Below are 17,909 nucleotides of genomic sequence, written 5' to 3' on the forward strand. Positions count from 1 at the left end.
CACATGCATTCCATGCTTTTCTAATGATGAGGCACTATGTGTGTGTGTGTGTGTGTGTGTGTGCGTGTGTGCGTGTGTGCGTGTGTGTGTGTGTGTGTGTGTAAGATGAGAACCTTGGTTACTGTAGTAACCCTGGTTGTCTGATAGCATGAATGCTTGAAAGAGAACAGGTTTGGGTTCATTGTTTGCTTGCTTCTGTCTTGATTAGCATGTAAGCGTGTGACAGGGAAATACAGTAGTCCTCCTGGTCTTCACACATACACACACGCCACACACTGTGCTGTATTTTCCCATGTGTTTAAAATGGAATGTAATCATTGTTGTCTAAGTTCAGTGAGACTGCAGTAGTGAAATCGTATTATCAGTACACTCCCCTAAGCACCACAGTGCTGGGAATAGTCCTTAATTCATAAGATGTTTTTTGTTTGGTTCTACAGTGTGTGCATGTCTGCATTAATGTCTGTGTGTGCATGCAGCCCCATAGAATTCCCATTCCATTGCCTGCTGGTAGATTTGAGTCTGACATAAAGCTAATGAATGGATACTGAGGTGATGATGGGCCAATTATTCAGCATTCATTGGTCTTCTTATATTGTGAGTGTGGGTGCGAGAGGGAGAAAAAAGAGTGAGGGAGTTTAGCTGGCTAGCGTTAACTGGCTCTTAGCTCCTGTTGTTTTTAGCATGGCTAATTTGATTAGCGCTGCTCAGTGGTGGTGTGGAAGGAATGAGGCCAAACAAAAGAGCCCTGGGTTAACAGAACAACTTGAGATAACACACACACACACACACACACACACATATATATATATATATATATATATATATATATATATATATACCCACACACACACACAGTTTTAATAGACTTGCCTGTCATATCAGACACACATGATAAGCCTCACTGAGAGCCAACAATACTGCATCCGCTAACCACCTAAGACCACAGAGAGCGAGAGAGTGAGAGAGAGATCACATTTAAAGCTTTTGTCACTGATTGTGATGTGTGTGCGTGTGGCTGTGTGTGTATTCCCCATTACTTAAACATTTCATGAGATTTTCATGCAGTATGTTCTATTATCTTGTACCTAGTTCGTCCAGCCAGAGCCTCATTAAAGTGTTCTGCTGATGAAATAATACAAATCCAGGCAGTGTCTACAGTGTACCAAGTAGTCAGGAACAAACCTTGTTTAACTCTGTATGAAAATACAAACTAGGATGAATGGCTGACTGTCAGTCATCGCAATTTAAGTATTTACCTGTGGTACTAGAATTGTAGTTAGCTCCTACTGTAAATGTGCACTTGTATGGTCCTAACTCTGAAATAAGCATTTTTCAAATTAACGTAAATATAATTCACACCATATAGCCACCCATCACCCTCTTGATTATCTCTGCTCTCCATGTCTCTCTGGGGGTGTGTGTGTGTTCACCTTTGGCCTGTTCTGCTCTTGCAGCTGGTCTTATGGGGTGTTGCTATGGGAGATCTTCACACTAGGCGGCTCGCCGTATCCCGGCATCCCTGTGGAGGAGCTCTTCAAGTTGCTGAAGGAGGGCCATCGAATGGACAAACCAGCCAACTGCACTCATGAACTGTACGCCACACAAATATATCACTTTTAAGCTCAAAACTGATTTAATATTGCAGCAGCATTCTTACTTTCTGTAAGTTTAACCCGGTTTGAACGGGTGAAAGTGTATTGTATACTGTTGAAATGTATTTACAATATTATGTCATTTGTTTTAGTCTTGGGTTTGTTTAGTGGGGGGAATTAGAATGTGGCTTTTATTCATGCTGGCGTTGTTCTGGCAGGTATATGATCATGCGTGAGTGCTGGCATGCGGTTCCATCTCAGAGACCCACATTCAGACAGCTGGTGGAAGATCATGACAGAGTGCTATCAATGACTTCAACTGATGTGAGAGCTCTCTCTTTCTCTCTTTCTCTTCATCACTCCAGAGACTGCTTAGCATTGGGTATAGTGCCTTAAACTCATGTGCAGCAGCCCATTTTGTAATATGATTTTCTATGGATCACATAAACCCTATTTCAGAAACAATGTCCAGTGATTTCACTGACCAACCTGATTGCATATTGTACATTTAAGCAAATTTAGAATTTGATGCCTTCAAAAAAGGTTGGGACAGAGGCTTACCACTCTGTGACTTCACCTTCCTATTGTAATTACACTTCATGGATAAACCATTTGAAAAATAGGTACTACTTGTTTTAGTATTGTCATTGAAAATTTGCCCATTCTTGCTTGATACAAGACTTCAGCTGCTAAGCAGTCTGTGGTCGTTGTTGTGCGATGCTTCAATTCATGATGCACCATACATTTACAGTGAGAGACAGATCTGGATGGCGGGCAAACCAGTCGAGCACACACATCTTTGTCTAGGAAGTTACACTGTTGTAGCGCATGCAGAACAAAACCTGGCATTGTGTTACTGAAACAACCATGGATATCCTGAAAAAAGACACCACACATGTAGCAGCATGTCTCTAAAATCCCCAAAATATACGTCCTTGTGTTTTGTACATTCTCACATATTTATGTAATTGAGTTTCAGATTATATTTCTCAATGCAGCATTAGATTGTGTCAAGTGACACTCTTGTGTTGAGAAAATCTTTTTTATTTAAGGCTTTGGTGGTTGCTCCTTTATACTCAGTCATGATACCTTCACCTCTTACTAGTTCACTTTCTTATTGGGAATGTTTTAAAATGGAACTATGGAACTAGTGTAACTTGAATTTGCCATGAATATACAATTCAAACAATTAAAAAGGTTGTGGGTGCACAAAGATGCAACTAAAAGTAGGTTACTTTCCTAATTGTATGGGTATGTACACATTTGGGCACATAGTATTGCTTTGCTTTTTGGAATTCATGCCAAGTAATTTATACTATATATTGAGTTTTTTTTATTTTCTATAAATTATGATAGTCAAGTTTGTGTGTGTGTGTGTGTGTTAAATCTACAGGAGTATTTGGATCTCTCTGTGCCATTTGAGCAATACTCCCCCACTTGTCCAGACTCCAACAGCACCTGTTCATCCGGTGATGACTCTGTGTTTGCTCATGACCCCCTGCCTGATGAACCCTGTCTACCTAAACACCGCCACAACAATGGTATCATACGGACATAGACCATACAAACATCACTACAGCAGCAGTATCGTACACACAACACATCCCTCAACAGTACAGTAAGAAGGTGCAGGCTTAATAAAGACCTTGCTATACAGAGATATATTTATGTGGACCAGCCCGAGTATCACGGTACTCCACAGAACACCCCAGCCCTTTAAGCCCACGCAATGAGGCCGGAGGGGGGTAAATGCACTGTGTACAACAGTGTCAGAACTGAATGGCCACAAAGATGTTAGTCCTCTCCATCTTCCTTCTGCTATTTATCTGCTTCCAAACCATCATTCTGCTTTTTCAGATCCTATTTCATAAGAGAATTCCTATTTTTCTACTTGGCCAGTTTATTTTTCCTTTTCCTCTCGGCATCTTAAAGGGTGAAACCATTCCGTGCCTACTGAACAAGTACAGAAAAAGCTGGACGGGACAAAAAAAAGGACAGTGGAGAAAGGTGTCACAGTGCAGCCACACATTGGAGAGACACATACAGTGCCATTCCATAAAGAACAATATGGGAAATTGTGGGAAATTTTTTTTAATATATATATTTTTTATTTTTATTTGCCACAATATCTGATTTCGACAAGAACGAGACTCAACATATTGCTTTCAAACACATGGCCAGTTTCATGTTTTTTGTTTGTTTGTTTTTCTGTAACCTTATTTCACAAAGAACATTTTGCCATATCATCTTTTTAAGGTGACGAAAGGAGTCCCAGATGTGAGATTTGATCGAATATAATTGTGTGCTTTGTATGTATCTAAATTTTCTATTGTAAATACATAGATATAAATATGTATCATATTGCAGTCAGCAGCAGTGTACGTAAGAGAAAGAATTGATTTTTTTAAAAACGTGTTTAAAAAAACAATGCATTGCAAATGAGCATACACTGTTGAGGTCATGTAAACATTTAATCTTAAAAAGCAAAACAAAAGTTTTATTTGAATTAACATGTATATTTGTAAAGCTATTTATAGACTTAACATAAGGACTTAAAATGAGGTCTAAAATTATAGTCTAGGGTTTTGGTACTGTAAACAAAGGGGTTTTTATGTTCAGATTTTACTTTTGTAAGTTATTTACCACAAAAGTGCAACACTTTCTCATCCAGTTTTTTTTTTTTTTTTTCATCCTTTTGTTTACCGTGACGAGAATGTATACAAATACTATTGGCAATATACGTATCCGTGTAATACCAGAAGTCAAATTCTGTGACATGAACAAAAGATGCCAAATGTTTTACATTGTTTTGACTGTGATTTCAGTGTTGAATTGTGTGACATAAGGACCACACGTGATTTTCCTCAGAGAAAAAAAAATTCTCTTGATGCTCAAAGTCAAGCACTTAAAGCCAACACTAATTTCTTAGCATTTATCATTTTCTCCAATCCCTAAAAATGGTTATGCATTTACATTAAAAATACATGAAAAACTTTTTTTCCATTTAAACCAGAGGTAATTAGAGTAAACTAAAGTCTACTCTGAGGGTAAACTCTGTGGTCCTCTATGTTTCTCTATGATATGAAGGAATGCTTTGTGGTTAAACACCGAATGGCATAAACTAAGATTATATGGTCAAACTTTTATAAAAGTGTGTTTTATGAATGCTTTGTTTTCCATCAATGCTAAGCGAAAATGTAATATGGAATAACTGCGAGGTAAATTTGTAAAGTGCCAAACTCTACATCTGTATGTAAATGAGCACAGATCATTTTGTGGCTGTTCGATATGAGAGTGCAACGCTGTCGTGCCATGCAAATCCGCTCAAAGCATTCTGGGATACCTTGGTTGGCTCACAGGGTGTATTTAGACAGTTCCACTCCGAACAGATAACCGGCAATAATCTATAAAGGGACGAAGGAACAGACGGTCTGGTGATGTGCTTGCTGCTAAAACGAGAAAACTGTAGATTTGATATCTGATGAGTGTAATGCTGATTTCTCTCTTCTCTGATTTGCTATTATCGGCCCTTTTTTATATTCATCAAGTGCCTGGCCCCCGGGGGTTCAATATTTTGATAGAGGTTTTTGAATGCAGAGTCACAGCAACAGGAACATAAGCAGGGTGTTTCTTAAAACTGATTTTTCTAAGGCACTTCTTTACTGTTGTTCTCAGATTGAAGCATCCTAGACGTTCATGTGGAATGTTCCATCTCTTCTTATTTTCCTTCTTCCTCCGCCTTCTCTTCATTCAGGCAAGGGCGGTCATTCTCCTTAAGGAGTGAGCAATGGGTGTTCAACTGCCGTTTTAGTTGGAGTTGCATGTATATTGATAAAAACATGCCCTCTCTTGACCCTTTGACCCCTGCGTGACCTCCATATCCCCTGCTCTACTACTGAAGGCCCCCACACCCCACCAGCACTGTGTAGTTTTCTCAGTAAAGCTGGTCTTTTTCCTTTCCACATTATTTATTTCAGTGTATTTATGATTTTAGTCTGTATAGGCATACAAACATCGGCATTAACATTTTGATTTTTGTATACCAAGGTAGGAGGTAGGGCCATGAATGCTCTGGGGTCTAAAGAAGGTTCACTTCCAGCAACATGGAAAATGTTTACATGAACTTTTCAACAGCGCTTTGAGATGGCAGTGTTTTCCCACCACTTTTTTTTTTAACTGGTTGGACTAATGAGCAATACGGTCTGATGACCATTCACCCATTCATCTTTAATGACATTTACTTTTAGCTCTATTTAATAGCGTCATTCAGCTCTTAGAATAAAGATGTTAAGTTAAATTATAGTTTAAATTTGCAAATTATTACTGTATTTCAAGTAGATTATTATATAGATGTGTGACTTGATTTTTTCAGTAGAAGTGACAGTACTTTCTCACAAAGGACTTAGTCAAACAATGCATTCCATGTAGGGGTATTTTTTGTGTTTGTTTTCTCGAATGTTGTGAGGGAATAAAGGTTGCTGAATGAAAGTACCCAGGACATTCAGCCTCTATCTTCTCTTTTCTCTTTCTAACACCCAAAACTGGGAAACAAAGTTTACTAACAGTTTGAAATGAATACCTTCTCTTTGGTCTGTGTCTCTGGAACATTCCATAGTATTTCAGTTCCACCTACAGAGGCGGTGGACCTAAACCTCTCTACACCCGCAGTCTGTGCCTGACAGATCTTTGCTGTCATTCAAAACATTTTCAATAAACACACTACAAAATGAATCTTATTTCAGTGTTTTAATTTTTATTGGTATTGTTTTCTGTTTTCTTCTCTGATTAATGCATTCTCCGGCATACTTGTCATATTATCATTTTAGCTGCTTCAGTTCTGCCTTTCTTTTTTTTTTTATTAACAACCCATGACACTTTACATTTATCCTGTGCAGGGTCATGGTGGGAATGCACTTATTGTTAACTACACATTTGCGTACACATCATGGCTGCCTCGCGTATCCTGCGCACGTGAGGTACGTCAGTTGTGCATATCCTCAGGAAATAAATACTACGCCTTAGCAAGGTGCAGTACATGCGTAAATGATAGGGGGCACTGCAAGCAATCAACAACATCACAATGGCAGGACGTTTTGAAGAAGGCTGTGTCAGATCAAAGTCTGCAATTACCCGCGTCTTTCTCTGGCCTGCCCTCTAGTGGAAGCCTCCAGTTACAACCTTAGCACATTGGCAAGTATGTGAACAGTATGAATGCATGGCCAAACAAAAAAAAAACTTGCCTCTGCAGCTTTTCCTCAAAACATTCTGCCACTGTGATGTAGCTGATTGCATGCACTGCACCTTGCGTATGCATAGTGTAACCACATGGTTTTTTGGACTGTGGGAGGAAACTGAACAAACCCACACAGACACAGTGTGAATACACTAGAAATTAAGTGCATAATTATTATTTATGTATATATTAACTAATGGGGCATCAAGTGCTTTTCCTTTTTTCTCTAAATCTTGAGTGTGTTTGTTTATGAGTCCTGAAGGCTCCCTAGAGTCTACAGTCTTCACTATAAGCAGAAGGGAAACATCCTGCACTTCCCCAGAGTGCTGAAGAGGCTCATTCATGGCATATGAGTGTGGACTTTTCTTCACAGTAGAAGAGCCTCTTTCACAAATGTGTTTGCCATGCTGGGAGAGCCAGTGTTAAATGAATGTCTCTGTAGCAGAGCTATGTTTGCGCTGGGGAGAGTTTGCTTCTCTCACTTTCTGGATCTTTCATTTTTCGCTTCCTGCTGCACATTCATCAGTGTATTGACTGCAAAACTGCCTAAGATCTCATTTACTAGTGTAAAAAAATAAAATAAAAGCTGAAAAGTAACAAATTATAGAAGAGACTGTCACCCAGAAATCCAGATTAATGTTGGAACAACCCTGAGAGAGCCACAAATTCATAAAAATGGGCCAAAATTCCAGAGCTGGTGCTTAGAACTATAGACATATACATTATTCAGATCCCATTTCCAGACAAGATGAGAAGCTGTGCAACATAAAAACAATGCAATAATTTAAATCATTTAAAAACTATTTAATTGAAAATAGTACAAAGACTTTATTTCAAATGTTGCAACCGAGAAATTTCAATGTTATTTGAAATGCCCGTTCTTTATCCAATGCCAGCAAACCTTGAGATTTAGCAGTAAAAGACTGGTACAGCTGTATAATCTAACAACAAATCTGATTAGTGGCGTTGGTTTTAAAAAGAGCTCAAAGCATTAAAGCTTTAAACACTTCATGCTACAACACATGTTTTAGAGTGTATTTGCCCCGTACTTACAGTTTGTTTTCCCTGTCCTTACAATGTAACATGCCACATTTTAGAGTGGAATTTCCCTGTACTTCCAATGTAATATCTCCATGAGAATCAATTTATATTACTGAGTTAGCTACATGCACTAAAATTAATGTACAATATATAAAATAGATAGATATAAAACAGAAGTTACAGAAGTACTATTGTAATTTCTAGGAACTCAAATAGTAGATTCTTGTTGCTCGCTTTACATAAAGCATAGTACAAGTGGAAACCACTCAGTAATATATACTGATTCTTATAGAGAAATTACACCAAAAGTAATAGGAAAGTACACTCTAAAACAGTGCATTTTACACTATAAGTACAGAGAAAGTACACTGTATATATGGGGAAAGTTCATGATAGCTGTATTATAAAGTGTTAACAAAAGTGCATCTCAGAGAGTCTGAGACTTTCAGAAACGGGTGTAGTCCTAAAAAAAAAAGAACTGAGTAAACACCCGGATCTCAGTGGCATAAGGCAAAACCTTACTTGAATTTTGCATTGGGTACTGCTGGGGGTGAGGGGTGGGGTGCTGAGCTACTGATGGACCATTTGCAGCGTGCATCTTGTGGCTCATGTTCAACGCTTCTCTTCAGGCTTTCTTTTAGATTAATTTTGGCAAACAACTGGGGGATCGCATTTCCTCTCTGGCCAGCCCCACTACACTACTGTTCAGAAGTATAGATGGGGAGGTTTTCACTACTCTGTAAAAGACTAAACAGACAAATTAAACAATTCAAGAATCAGGTTTCTTAATATAAAATAGCAAAAAACCAGGGAATTTCTTCATTTAAAGTATATGATATATAAAGTTTCAGAAACTCTATCTATAAGCAAGTGGCAAGGCCCAAAACCAGTATTGGCTGCCCGTGTCCTTTAGGACCCTCAGGTGACACTGCATTCAAAACAGACATTATTCGGTAATGGAAATCACCGCATGGGCACAGAAACACTCATGAAAATCATTGTCTGTGAACACACATCACTGTATCTACAAATGTAAGTCAGAACTCTCTAATGCAAAGAAAAAACCATATATAAACAGGATGTGTGTTTGTTTGTGGACAATCATTGCAATCATACTTTTAGTCCAGTGATTTGGACTGTGTTTGTGATGAGCGTGAAAAGCTTTTTTTGCCTCTTCGGTGCACAAAAACCTTTGGTACGACATTGGTAGCGGTAACAGCTGAAGCTAATGAAGATGTTATGATAATACCAACGTGTGTGAGTGTGTGTGAGAGAGAGATTATGTTTGGACATTTCAGATAACCCCCCTCCCTCCCCCCAGCTGTTTTTTTTCTGTAACCCATTCTGGTCTGCATCCTCAGTCAACACATATGAATATTTTTCTGACCAAAGAAACAGACCAAAACAGCCCACTGCATAAACAAGCCTAAAAAAGGGAGAACACATGTGCATGTGTGTGTGTGTGTGTGTGTGTGTGTTGGACTCATGTGTTGCCAGCCCTACCCCTGTAATTTTGTGAGTTAACTGTCTAGTGGGGCACTCACTGAGCACAGTGGTCTGAACTGTGCAGGCTTGTGTGCACACACACACACGCACACACACACACACAAATCTGGAATATGCAGTATCAGGCTGAAACTGGGAGGCCTAAACATAATTAATAGTTTCGCTGTGGTTACAGAGGGCAGGACTGTGGCATTTATTTTTTGCTAAATTTAATAAAGTAAAAACATGGGGCTTCAGGGGTATACGCACATCTTAAATGTGTGTGTGTGTGTGTGTGTGTGTGTGTGTGCACGCATGGTAGAGTGAGAGAGAGGGCTTGGCTGGAACAGGGCTCTGACCAGACGTGCTGTTTACCGTTAGTCTGTGGAGACATTTTTCAAGCCTATTAAAAAAGCCGCTGCAGACACCAGTGCTTATGACGCACAAGGGGAATAAGAGATGGGGAAAGGAGGGGAGCAGAAGTAGAGGAAAAATGACAAGAAAGTGAGAAGGAAAGGCTGTGAAGAGAAAGATGTGTCAAACATAACTTCAGGCTGGAAGGCGCGGGGTCTTGGCTAGGGCGGGCCGGGGGACTCCCCACCTCGCTGTGTATACTGAGCCACAGAGATGCTGCAGGGAGTGCTCCAACACTGCAGCAGACTGTGTGGTGTGTGTGCAGCACCTTCAGAGATGAGTTAGACTGCTATACACACATGGAACAATCAAACTCATATGTAATATAAACAAATGCAAATGAGATTCTCACCATTTCCTCATTTACAACAATGCAATGCCAAGATGTGATCAGTACACAAACTTTTATTCACTAACTTTGCACTGGTGCTACGAGACTAATCTGCTAACCTCCCACAGCAAAGAGGTGGGGGGCGTCAAAGAAGAAATCTCAATGTCTTTTTGGTTTCCTCTAGATAAGACGGTTTGAAACAAAAATAAGTATTAACACTTGCATAAAGTCTCCTGAGAATATACCCCAGGAATTCCACGTGTCTCCTCTCAAGCTGTGTCTCTTCTTGGTGATCATTCACCAAGATAATGCTGTTCATATCTATCTGTAACTAAACTAAAAGACAGAAATCTCCATAAACTCCACCATTTCTCAGGCAACACCAAGAGTCTTTTCAGCTTCCATGATGTGATTGTTATAGGGCCAGAAAAAAAATAGTTTTTGGACAATCTTTCAACTTCAGCAATAAGAATTTTCCTGTGGGATGTGAAAGTCACCAATTAGCATCATACAAATACTCACACACTTTCAGCTAACAGTATCACAGTCAGGTTTCAGCTGTCAGAGCGCCTGGGGCATTTTGTCTGCTAACATTATGTTTTATTTTAGTGTAGACACTTTCATTCTCAAAACTAGGTTGCAGGAAATCTTTCACACTCCAAGCAAATTCTGTGTGTCATTAACAGATACTAAATGCTAATGTGAAATTCATGTTCTATTTAGCTATAGATGAATTGTGTTTTAGATTATCTTGTTAGCTAGCTTTGCCAGTTTAGGTTATTGTTTCTTCTAAATAGCTAATATAATGCATTTAGCCACACTTCTTGTTGAACATTTTACTTAATTAATGTTAATGGGAGGTACGAATGAACAATGACTGTCTAACTGCAGTGATTCTAAGCTGTTTGTAAGGTTGATTTATGAAATGTGAGATTACTAAACCTTATGATGCAAATTAAAGCAAACGTTTGGGGTTTCGCTTTGGGGTTTTGTAGTGTGATATTTATAGTTATATTTTATAGATTTATCATGATAAATCATGTCACTTCACAATATAGTCCCCCGAGCACATAGGTGTGAAACAGCAGCATGTTCAAATACTAAATTCTGAAAATGAAATTTTCCATTATTTCATAGAGAGGGTTTTTCACAAATTGAGTTCAATTCCCAGATTGGACAGGAACACCAACTACACCAAAAAGGAACTTGGGGCAAGACTCCTAACGCTAGAGTAGTCTACATCTAAAATATAATTAAACTACTTAAACTTACTTATTATAAGTATTATTATAATTTTTAGAGAACCATTCCTCAAAGCAAGGATGCAAAATTCTGGAGGCTGCGCTGCCTTCGATGCTGAAGGAACATAACTGATTACAAGTTAACATGCACGGTGAATGCAAAATGCAGCTTCTTGTTATTTCTTTAAAAATGCTTAATACCATTTTCCAAAAATGTGCATGTTCTCTTAAGTGTATAATTGAGTTTAAAACGTTCCGTTTAGGCAGATTTGTTTGTTTTTCTTTTTTTAATATTTTAGAATACTTATTCTGGAACAGAGGAAGAACCAAGAGCGTGCATGTTTCAGTGATATTCATAGGTGGCACGTGGCTTTGTTTTGATATTGAGTGGTACTTGATCTAAAAAGTTTGAGAACATTCTTGTTATATAAGTTGTATAACATTATGTAGGTTGTTCAGAGGTTTTATAGAGGTTTTATAGCTATTATAGAGCAATTATAGCTAAAGTGTGCAGGAATGTACTCTTCAAAATCTGCCTCAGAGGCAGCAGAGCATTATAACATTTTGCAGCTTCCTCTGAGGCAGCGAGTTACATTGCCCTCTATTCAATTAAAATAAAGTTATTTTGTATTTTGCAGCAAGTCGACTGCAACAAAATTGATACAATTTCTGGTAGAAACAGAGCAGACAAACACAAGGGTGTAAGTGGAGCTTTACCAGTTTGTGGCATGGTATTTGAAAATCTACACCCAATCCATTTAACCAATCACATTCATGCCCACCTGTGAGCTGGTAACCAATTACTTTCCTTCTTCCTCAAAGGCAGTGCTGCCTCCACAACTATAATGAGTAGTGATTTTGCACACAGGCTCCTCAAATTGGGCTGTGTGTACTTGAATGTATAATAAAGTGTAATAAATACATGTGAGCAATGCATTTGTGGAAAATGAATGGTGCTTCTGCAGGGACTTCAAGTCTGGAGAGGAGAATTTATAATGATAATTCCTATTTTATAAGACTTCTGTGGTTTGGTGGTTTTATTGGAGACTCCAAGAACTTGACAGGCCATACCCCAGCCAAGCAAGAGCCCATTGAAATCACAGCTCAACTCCAGAGGCCTGCTTCTCTCAGTGCCTCAGCGTACACACTGACACTTACTCAGTTATTTTAGTCAGAGCTTAGAAATTGGGAAATGTTTTTAAATGCTTCTTAAGCAAAGAAAGGAAATGGTTTTGAGTTTTTGACATTAAAGTGAGGTGTGTGTGGTTCAGTATATGTCCATGGGTCTATGGAGTGGGGGTGGTGTGTGTGTGTGTGTGTGTGTGTGCGTGTGTGTGTGTGTGTGTGTGTGAGTGTGTGTGTGAATGGTCTTTGCCTTGGAATGTTGTCAGAATAACTATGCCAAATCAGCAATTAGTGAAGCTGTGTGTGAGACAGCCGTGAAGAAGAGTGAGATTCAGGGACAGGTGTTCAGAAGACACACACATACACACACACACACACACACACACACACGAAGTAGCTATCATTGTAGGTCAGTGTGGTTTGTCTAGTTTGAAATGCCAGCTATGTGCAATAGTCAGCTGAAGGCTCTGCCACACATCAGGCTTTTACCTCAGCACTGCAATTATCTAAATGTCCAACTCCAATCACTCTCAGCCTAAATGCCTGTGTGTGTGTGTGTGGGGGGGGGGGGTCTGCTAACCTTTCCTATCCTATCTCACACTCCTCTAACTCTGAGAGACTCCTAGGCCCTCCAGCCTGACTCCAGCAGTCACTTTGAGGAATAAATAGTTCACTCGTGGGGGGTCCCCCAAATACGTACTCGGGTCCACTTTCAGTTTCTGTTATCATACTAAAATAGACAGCAGCAAATAAACAGATCTACATTACTCTGTACTTAAGACCCAACAAAGCCTCCCAAACGACAGAAATAAAATCACAAGCAACAACTGAGCCATTTTGGTTTGACTGCTCATGTATAGTTCATCCAATTACATATGTTTATGCTTTTGACCAAAGCAGTACTTTCTTTAAAATGAAATTTACTTCTGCTGTAATTCTTTCCAGTGGTTCCCATACCCACAGCTAGTTTTACAGCTTTCAAGCAACAAATCACATCAGTGTGGTAGACCTCCTGTTATTGCTTTAAAACAATGAAGCATAAAAAATAGGGAAAAAGCATATATTTTGAATAGAATTTGAAAAGAGTCCCTGATCAATTTTCATTCCATAAATATACAAATCAGTGTCCTTCAAGGCTCCATTATCCAGAGGTTCACTATCTGGAAACTCCAGAGCGCCACTATTTAGAAATCCAGAGATCCACTCTGTAGAAGTATACATCTCTACTATCCAGAACTCTGCTATCTAGAACACTAGAGCTTTGTTGTTCATTACTCTAGAGTTTTACAATTCAGAACTCCAGAGTTTCACTCTCTAGAACTAAAATATATAGAAATCCAAAGTTCCACATTTCAGAAATACAGAGCCTCACTATTCAGGATCCCCTGGGCTCAACTAATGAGAAGTCCAGAGCATCACTATGCAGGACTCTAGAACTTAAATATCCAGAACTGTGGAGCTCCTTTGTTCAGAACTCCAGAGCTCCACTCTTCAGACCATTCATATGTTTTTATTTCTTTTTCTTTTTTTCTTTTTTTTTTGAGAACATAAGCTTTTGAAAAAAAGCTTCAAGAATCCAATATCAATAAAAACTACATCTTTACTAATTGTCAATATTGACATGGCAGGCAGAAGAGAAGAGGATGTGTGAGATATAAGACCACAGAGAAATCAGCGGCAAAAAAGAAATGTACAAAATCTTTTTCAAGCTATTCAGAAATAGAAACATTCTTCAGAAATAGTTTTACACTTTTGTGATCTGGATTGTTTCACAAATTCACATCATTATTTGTAGACGTTTTTAACGTTTTCGTAGTTGTTTAAACACAAATGCAAATTTCACTGCATTTGTGAATGTTTTAAAAGCTCAGTTTATTTGACTGTTCATTCACTTCATTAATATCTTAAAATTAGTTTATTGCATCGCCGGTCTATCTATCTATCTATCTATCTATCTATCTATCTATCTATCGTTACATGTATATAGTGCCTTTCTAGATACCCAAGGACGCTTTACAATCCACACTGCTCTGAACGCTCGGAACACTCAATCCACACACTGGCGAGAAGTGGCAGCCAAACACCTCACAGACAGTGACCTGAAGCGGGGCCTGAACTCCAGGTGCTGTGTGACATCAGCACTTCCTGCTACACCACTGTGTGTCCCTGTATAAACTGCTTTAAAGAACAAATCCATGAATAATTTTAAAGACATGCTGTGAATGTCAACAACCATATGCAAAGTGCTCAATGTTATCATGTTTGTGGCAAACTTAGTGTACAATAAATATCAAACAGACTGCAGGTAGAGTTTCATGTCTGAGGCTGAGTGAACTGCAGAGTCTGATCTGTTAGTGTACTTTGTGCCTGTGATCTATTTCGCCCCCAGAACAGAGCAAATGATCAGTTATTTCACCAGAAACAGCACAAGTAGACTGAGATAAAAGAGAAAGAGATAAAAATGAGACAAATGAAGGAATTAAAAGATTACATATGTGCACTTCTGAGGCCGCTCTCTGGGAGCTACTGCTGGTAAATCAGAAGATTCTTCCAATGTGTTTTGCAATGAAACACAGAATGTTTACTTCATGCTTCGAACTGAAGGTGAATTAACCTGCACATTTATCTCCAGCAGAATATACAAAATGCAAAGCAGAAGATGGAAGTGTGTGTTTTAGCTCAGTGAGTTGATCTGGCTAAAGGGCACATAGATTAATGAGCACTTTCTTTTTGTTGAGTGTGTGTGCGAAGAACAGAAAGAGATAACAGACGAAACAGCTCCAAGCAGACTAGTAGCGCCCTCATTAATAAAGAGGAATGTCCTCCAGCATTGCGTGTGTGTGTGTGTGTGTGTGTTTGTGTGCGTGTGTGTTACAGATGCAGCCGTTCACCGTAAAAGGTAAAGACTTTGATTGTAGTTAGTTCTCCAGTTCAGTGGCAGTTCAGTAGATAAGGGGGAAGTGTTCGGGCACAGTTGAACTGCAGAAATAGTTTTTTTTTTTTTCACGGCTCCTTGCAAATACCGCAAGATTCAAAGAAAGAAGAAAAGTGCTGGGGTCGTATTTGCTGTGAAATTAGTGGTCATTATTACTGACCAGACTGCTCCCAGATGTGCAGGCTGCCTATCAAACTGCACAAGGGAAGAGAAGTACAAACAAACACATGGAGATAGAATAGTGTTCCACTGTGTTCGCTATATCACAAGACACATGATAGATATGCAGAGGAAAAAGGTCATTGGATGGAAGAATTCCTCAGCTTAATGTGCAGGTTACATTATCACAGTAGTTCACATTCTCACACTTTCACATACACAACAGCATCATCACTTTCATAACTGAACATCTCAGCCCTAATTATGACTAATTATTGTGTTTAAAACAATATTATTGAGTAATCACTGCTAAATATGTTGGATACAGAGGTATGAGGGGCCTTTAAAGTTTAAAGCTAGCCTTTAATGTAAATAAATGAAATTACATTTTCTCCAAGTAATTTTTTAATGGTCTAATGATCGCGAAATTTAACATAAATTTAAATTACGCCTAAAATTATGTCAAAATGAACAAAATATAAATACATTTGACCACAATGAAAAGCCACAAAGCATTTACAATTATAAAATTTAGTCAAGTGTTCTCTTTAAAATGATGTCAACACTTAAGATCCCCTGAAGAACCATATTCTTAAGAGTGTATATTATAATGAATCAATCAATCAATCAATTAATCAATCAATCAGTCAGTCAATCAAGTGATGAACAAACAAATTAAATATTTAATGGATGGATATCCAGGGATGTTACCTCTCAAACTCTCACACATATGGTTCTGACTTTCAAGAAACACACAGAAAGACCTTTTCAAAGCTGGGAATTGGATTGTTGTTTACATTGCACAGCTAATTTAGTTAAGAGTTAAGACCTGTACTATAGGACTGAACTGTAGGACAGAATGAATTAGGAAAACATATGTGAATCAGTGCAGTGTTTATATGTGAATGGAAATTTTTGTATAAATACTTGAAATAACAATGAGGTTTTAGCAGACAAACTTTACAGACATATTGGATTCCATTGGGAGTGCACTGCTCTCTCTCTCTCTCTGTCTCTCTCTCTCTCTCTCTGTCTCTCTGCTGATGTTACGCCTGTTTCACTTGTTCGATCAGTGCCACAAAAACGTAGACAAACATACACACAAGGGACAAGTCTGCTCTTTTGCTAACCAATTAATCCTCTCTAGACTTGGTTTATTTTGCATGTTTTATCTGTTGAACGTTTAGTTTGTTCTGGATAGATTTCAGGATGAGGGAGGGTGTGTGTGTGTGTTTGTGTGTGTGTGTGTGTTTGGGGTCCATGCTCTAAGGGGTCCCCTCACCCTGACAACTGTTGTTGAGGCCGAAAAGGCCAGTCAATGGAGTCCATTCAGTTTGCATTTCCTGTAGAAACAGAGAGAGAGAGAGAGAGAGAGAGAGAGAGAGGGAGGGAGAGAGAGAGAGAGAGAGAGAGAGAGAGAGAGAGATAGAGAGAGAGAGAGAGAGGAAACAGTAAAAAGTTTTTTGCGTTGGCATCTCCTTCCTGTGTGAGTTTTTGTGCCAGCTGTCTTTAAAAATGGACGGCTCACACACAATACTCAGGCCTCAGTCTCCACGAACGCACCATTATAACGTTGCCAAGACAGCGCAAGCGTGATCAATCAGCACATCTGGAACAAACACACACACACACACACACACTTACCCACCACCTGCAGACAAGGCAAATCTGGACCCCCATCATTCTCATTGTAAATGCGTATCATTTGCACTACAGAGAATTCCTGTGTCTAACATCGCTGTGTTCTGCAGAAAGAAGGGAAAAGAATGAGGACAAGTAGAAACACAAATGAGGTCCTATAATACACCATTATTCATTTTCTCTCCAAACTGTCATTTCAAGTCCAAGGTTGTGCGTAATCACATTGGTGTGTATGCATGTGTGTGTATGCGTGCGTATGAGGGCGAGAGTGTCTGCTACAGGGCCGATAACACACACAATGCTGGCTGGAGTTGTTCTGCTGTGAAGCCTCCAGATGAGTGTGTAAGTGGATCAAATTTATGCACTCACTACCTGAAGCAGAAGCAGAGGGAGTAGTGTAATATGCACAAGCGTTAGCCTCTCAACCTCCATTATTCCCCAACCATATCCTTGGAATTTATGAATGAAAATGCCACCATCCTTTTTTCTTATCTCAAGGAAAAAAAGTAATGTAGTGAAGATTTGCTAAAATCTGCTGTTATCTTTAATCATTATGTCTCTTCATATCTGCACAATAGTACATTATTGTGCACTGAAGCCTGAACTACAATATGCGAGTGGACTAAATGGGAATATGTATGCCTCCCTTCAAAGAATGTCCTCCTCTACTACACTCACATTTCTCTGATAATACTGATGTTTATATATATAT

At 38.9% G+C, this 17,909-nt stretch overlaps 1 protein-coding gene across 1 annotated transcript in view; it reads left to right on the top strand.

The window, feature by feature from the left end:
- fgfr3 (fibroblast growth factor receptor 3) overlaps positions 1-6,307 on the top strand; it is a 43,368-nt gene extending 37,061 nt beyond the window's left edge. The window contains exons 17-19 of the mRNA XM_066678322.1: positions 1,455-1,592; positions 1,811-1,916; positions 2,986-6,307. Of these exons, the coding sequence (XP_066534419.1) occupies positions 1,455-1,592; positions 1,811-1,916; positions 2,986-3,150 (409 nt within the window). The 3' untranslated portion in view covers positions 3,151-6,307. The remainder of the gene's footprint in view (positions 1-1,454; positions 1,593-1,810; positions 1,917-2,985) is intronic.
- The last annotated feature ends 11,602 nt before the right edge of the window (positions 6,308-17,909 follow it).

This window comes from Hoplias malabaricus, chromosome 8, assembly GCF_029633855.1.
Source record: "Hoplias malabaricus isolate fHopMal1 chromosome 8, fHopMal1.hap1, whole genome shotgun sequence".
Taxonomy (NCBI): domain Eukaryota; kingdom Metazoa; phylum Chordata; class Actinopteri; order Characiformes; family Erythrinidae; genus Hoplias; species Hoplias malabaricus.